A 5,561-nucleotide genomic window follows, 5' to 3' on the forward strand; every position below is an offset into this window, starting at 1 on the left:
TCAGCTTTCATATTCATATATTTGATTCATTATATCTATTATAGTTTTCCAGTAAATCAATGAAATTTGAAAACGTTTTTTTTGCCTTAAGCTAAATGTCGCATTTTTGTTTTAATTTGTTTTGCTCGTTAGGCGAGGTTCCATTGTAACTTCATGTAAACTATTGCTGTGTATACCTCGTTTAGTGCGGGTAATCGGTTCAGCCAATGTCCCGGACTGTTTGAAACCGTATTAATCAAGAAACTAAATATAGCATTATTATAATTTTGTACACAATTTTTTTATTTTGCTCAATTGAAATTTTGTTTGTTTTGAAATTTTCAAACCGGACTATAGCGATGATGCCGCACTACGTGAGGTATTTCTGAATAATGATTATTCTAAGATTGTCGCAAATAACACACATTTCGACCTTCATCAAAGATTTATTCGTTTCCTTAGCTGCACATAATCCGATCTTTGCTCGATTCGTGAGAACGTTCATAACTATACAATTATGTGGTCGGATAAAACCTCCGTTTTACAGCGTAGGATGCATGCATGTCACATCCCTGTGAATGTGAAAGTTTCCGGTTTTATACATAAACAATTAATGCAGATGCAGAAATCCTTCAATTTCACCGCAAAAACAACAACAGTTGCTTTTAACATAAGAACGTAACTGTAATTTCATATGATCACAATTCTGATTCAATTGAAACAATTTCAACTAAATTTCGTTTCAATTTGAATGTTTTTTTTTTACTATTCATAAACAATTAATGCAGTTGCACAAATGTTTTAATTTTGCTACAAAACGACTATTATTTAAAATACATCTACACCTCGCATAGTGCGGTTTCGATTAGTTATGACACACTGTGCAGTCAAGTTTGAAAATTAGTACACAAATTAATCATTTTTCCTCATTTTCTATTTATTTTTGGTTTTAAAGCGGTTTCAAATTCGAATTATCCATTGATAATTCTCTGTGAATGATGCGAAAATGCGTTGCGATTACAACGTTAATCATGTGTATGCACAGCTCACTTGATTCTAAGTATATTTTCAAGTAAATATCTACAGTTAATTCTCGAAATTCGAAATGTTATTTATTTGAACAGTTTTGTTTTAATTATTTCTTTGTAAACTTGTAAAATAGACATAACTATAAACTAATTACAGACATGTATTACTTAATAATTGTACAGAAATCAAATTAGAACGCAATTAGATCGATCATGACCACATACATTATAAATAGACTGCTTTATTGTCGTTCTAGATTAAATTGCGTTACAAATAGTGCAATCAATATTTGCCTTTTGACACGGTCCCATTTTAAAGACAACAATAATATACAGTCAATCCTCCTATAACGCGGTGGGTGCGTACCGCGTTATATGGAAGCCGCGCTATAAGAAACTCGGAATCAGTACAAATCACATCATTCGTTATATAAAGACCAATAAATATAAAAGACAAGATAAATTATTTAAGGATTGATAAAAAAAAATGAAACAAGAACTAAACAAAAAGACTGTTTTTCAACAAAAACAATGAAGACTTTTGTAAAATTATGTAATCTTTCAACACTCATCCTCGCTGTCAGATATGAATCGCCTAACTCGTCTTCTTTTAAGGGGCAAAATGTCTTCATCACTTAGTTGATCTTCACATCGGTTTTCGATTGTAGCTTTTTTTTCTAACTCCACTAAATCTCTCTATATAGAGCGAAGCAATTTCTTAACTCTCTTTTAAACTTTGAACCGTTGAACGATCAGTTTGAATGAAATGAAGTTCTAATTCTTTAGCCAAATTTAGCCCTTTTTTCACATCTTGTAAATCGAGATTTGGCACCCATTCGTTTTCCTTATTTTCGTTTACCAATGCATTTGAGATGGATGCATCAATTAATTCCATCAGTTCTTCCTCATCTAAAGTTTCTTCCCCGAAAACTAGTTCTCTTACATCCTGATGGTTTACTGCAAATTCTTCATCGCTTAAACGAGAAGCACTGTTTACTATTTCTGTAACTGGGAGTGAAATTGTAGAATCATCTTGTATTGCTTGAACTATTTGAGGTAAAAGAGGTTTCCAACACGAATTAAGCGTTGATGGGATGCTGTTGAACGAAAACCGCACTGTAAGAGTACCGCGTTATAGGAGGGCTGTCGCAATTTCAGCTCCGCGTTATATGGAAACCGCGTTATAGGAGGATGGCAATTGCGAAAGTCAGTTAGCAGTTGTATCCAAACTTTACAAAATCTGTATGTTCTCTTACCATCAGGTTGTTTATTTTACATTGAAAACTGACTATCAAAAATCTGCTTCCAATTTTTTTTTTATTAATTAATTATCCAAAAAAATCAATTTTTACAAGCAGAAATTGTGTGGTTGATAATCCATTAGCTAAAAATCTATACAAATAGTTAAATACATCCATTTATATACTATAATTATTAATGTTTACAAAGAAATATGAAGAAATATTGTACATTTAGTTTTGATCAGGTCGAAAAAGTTTTGTAGTCATGTTTGATTAAGTTTATTAAAAGTTGTATTTTGATCTTTAGTAAAGAGTACTAAGGAAATTGTAACAGTAGTAAAATAATGAAAATCTAATAACACCTTGTAAGAGATTCTAAATTGAGTTTAATTGTAATTGAAAATTGCTATAAAAGTGTACAGAGTTTTCCATTCACAAGAGAATAATACCTGTTAACTTAATGACTTCTCTTTGTAATTGATTGTAAACAAGCGCTGATAAAAAAAACATATTAAATATCAAAAAGTATTCATTATGAAAGTCAAATCAATTTTTGTTAAATAACAATCAATTTATACAAATGAAATTATACAAATAATTATGATAATTGCTTTATTTGAAAATTCATTTTTTTTTTGTTATGTTAGTAGAATGTCACACATAGTTACAATATAACAAACTACATATAAAATTAATTTACAATCAAATGTTTTATTTGATTCGTGGTTACTAGATTGTTGCATAAATTCGCAATCGAAAACACTTGCACATACATTTACGATATGTCAGCAATACAAAACAGATGTTGCTAATACGACTGTAAACAATGCAATCAAAATGATACAGCTAACCATAACAAAAACAGCTAACGTTCACTACAATCTACTTCTAAAGCAATTAATTCCATTATCTTTTCCAAAAAAAAAAATATAATAATTACTTAACAGAACTTATTTATATGTTAAACGTTTTCACAATATCAAAATGTATACCTTTTTATATTGTATTCATGTCTACAGCAAGTTGAGTAGAAACGGATAATTGTATTGCACAACAGTTTATTGGTGATAATCATTTTCAAATTGTGTAAATTTGTTGAGTTTGTATTAGATTAATTAGTTTGCATAGCATTAATAGTTTTAAAAATAAAAGATGATGGTATATATAAGTTTATTGTAAATAATATATATATATATAATATACAAATTTAAAGATTATTATTTCTTTCTTTGCTTTTTAGTTAATGTTATATTATATAAATACACTGCAACTACGAAAATAAAACACTTTAAACGAATTGCTCAATGATGGAGAGAAGATAACAGAGAGAGAGTGAGAAACTTAAATTAATTTCAAATTTGTTATATATTTTCACGGTTCCATCAACTAAATTTATCTAGTTTTCTGAGTGAGTGTGGGTGGGAGTCTTCCATGTTACGGATACATAAATCAATGTTTGAATATATATGTATATATCACTAAATTGGCAAATTAAATGGAATAAATCGAAAAAGAAAAATTACAGCTAAATATTTTTTTTTATACAATAACCAACATTTATATCACCAGTTGGAAATTTTAAAAAAAAAAAATATATATATATATAAATCATAAAGAGATTTAGCATGTTTCCATTCCCCTATAAAAACCTGTCCAAAGAAACGTACAAACCAAATCAGCATGCACAACTGTCTCCGCTGCCGCTGCTTTTCGATGGTTGACTGAGCTTGATCTGATCGGGGAACTCGTTGTACAGATCGTCGTTCTGGTTCTGCTGGCTGAGAGCGTTCCTCGCAATGCATTGGAAGGCCTGCTCCACGTTCAGGGCTTCCTTCGCAGACGTTTCAAAATACGGTATGTTGTTCTTCGACTGGCACCACTGTTGGGCCCTCTTTGTCGAGATTCCTCGCGGCTCCAGGTCCACTTTATTGCCAAGCAGAACGAACGGGAAATTCTCAGGTTCGCGCGGCGACGCCTGAATCAGGAATTCGTCCCTCCAACTGTCCAAAGATTTGAAAGTATTCGGTGCAGTCACATCGAAGACTAAAACAATTACAATTAAATACTGTTGTTGTTGTTTTTTTCTGCATTGGTATTTTGCTTACCAAGCACACAGCAATCCGCCCCCCTGTAAAAAGCGACTCCCAACGATTGGAATCTTTCCTGTCCGGCAGTGTCCCAAATTTGCATAGTCACAGCCCTGTCATCGACAATCAGCTCCTTGGTGAGGAAATCTGCTCCAATTGTTGCCTTGTACTGATTGGAGAACTTCTTGGTGATGTACTGATTCATCAGAGACGTTTTTCCCACCCCCGAGTCGCCGAGGATCACCACTTTCAGCAAAATTTTCTTATTCGAAGCCATCTAAAGCCAACGGAAATCGTAGACAACAATTAACAAAGCACCCTGACGTGATTCATCCGCGAAGATAACAAAAACAACCAAATGATTCAACAATCAGCTGAGAGCTATTGTGTATTATATGTCATTCATTGTCAATTGAGAAAAAAAATGTAACTATTGTGAATCATCTAATGAACGCAATTCGAGGATTCAAATGATTGCGTGCATTGTAAAGAATAGTTTGTGATTGTGGTTTTCGCATTGAAAAGATATTAAACTCACCCCTAATGTTTGTTATTGCCTCTTGATAAACACTGAATCAATTTTAACTGCGGAATTGACAAATACTAAGATGGCGCTCGCGGAGCGTTCACGATATGAACGATATGAGCAGCGTTTTTCATTCGTCACAGATCCGAGTGCGTTACGAAAGTCCAAACATCATTTTTTCCAAAAAATGATTTTCTACAATACGATTGAATTTTATATTTCACATTCAATTTGTATTTATTTTATTTGGTTATAAATGTATACATATATAAATTTAAAAAATATATTCAAAATATTTCATTATTTTGTATTTTCATATACAGGTCCGTCTTCAGTTATTTTTTACATGCCATTAAGGCAAATACTATTAAGGCAAATACACGATATTGTAGTTTTTCGGTGGCAATCGAAATCCCGTCAATCAAATACCCAAAGTTCGAAATCCCGACGATTGAAATCTCGACTGTATCAGAATTCCGACAACCATAATACCAACTGTATCAGAATTCCGACAACCATAATACCAACTGTATCAGAATCCCGACAACCATAATACCAACTGTGTCAGAATCCCGACAACCATAATACCAACTGTATCAGAATCCAGACAACCATAATACCAACTGTATCAGAATACCGACAAACATAATCCCGACTGTAACAGAATCCCGACAATCATAATCCCAACTGTATTAGAATC

General features: G+C 32.3%; 1 protein-coding gene across 1 annotated transcript; it reads right to left on the bottom strand.

Moving 5' to 3' along the window:
• Positions 1 to 3,461: 3,461 nt before the first annotated feature.
• On the bottom strand, positions 3,462 to 4,968 carry LOC108564398 (ras-related protein Rab-7a). The gene is made up of 3 exons (XM_017923431.1): positions 4,874 to 4,968; positions 4,354 to 4,612; positions 3,462 to 4,291 (listed from the first exon to the last, which is right to left on the bottom strand). The coding sequence occupies exons 2-3, from the start codon at positions 4,610 to 4,612 to the stop codon at positions 3,924 to 3,926; spliced, it is 627 nt and encodes a 208-aa protein (XP_017778920.1). The 5' UTR covers positions 4,874 to 4,968; the 3' UTR covers positions 3,462 to 3,923.
• Positions 4,969 to 5,561: the final 593 nt, after the last annotated feature.

This window comes from Nicrophorus vespilloides, unplaced genomic scaffold (assembly GCF_001412225.1).
Source record: "Nicrophorus vespilloides isolate i.1.1-1 unplaced genomic scaffold, Nicve_v1.0, whole genome shotgun sequence".
In the NCBI taxonomy this organism is placed as follows: Eukaryota; Metazoa; Arthropoda; class Insecta; order Coleoptera; family Silphidae; genus Nicrophorus; species Nicrophorus vespilloides.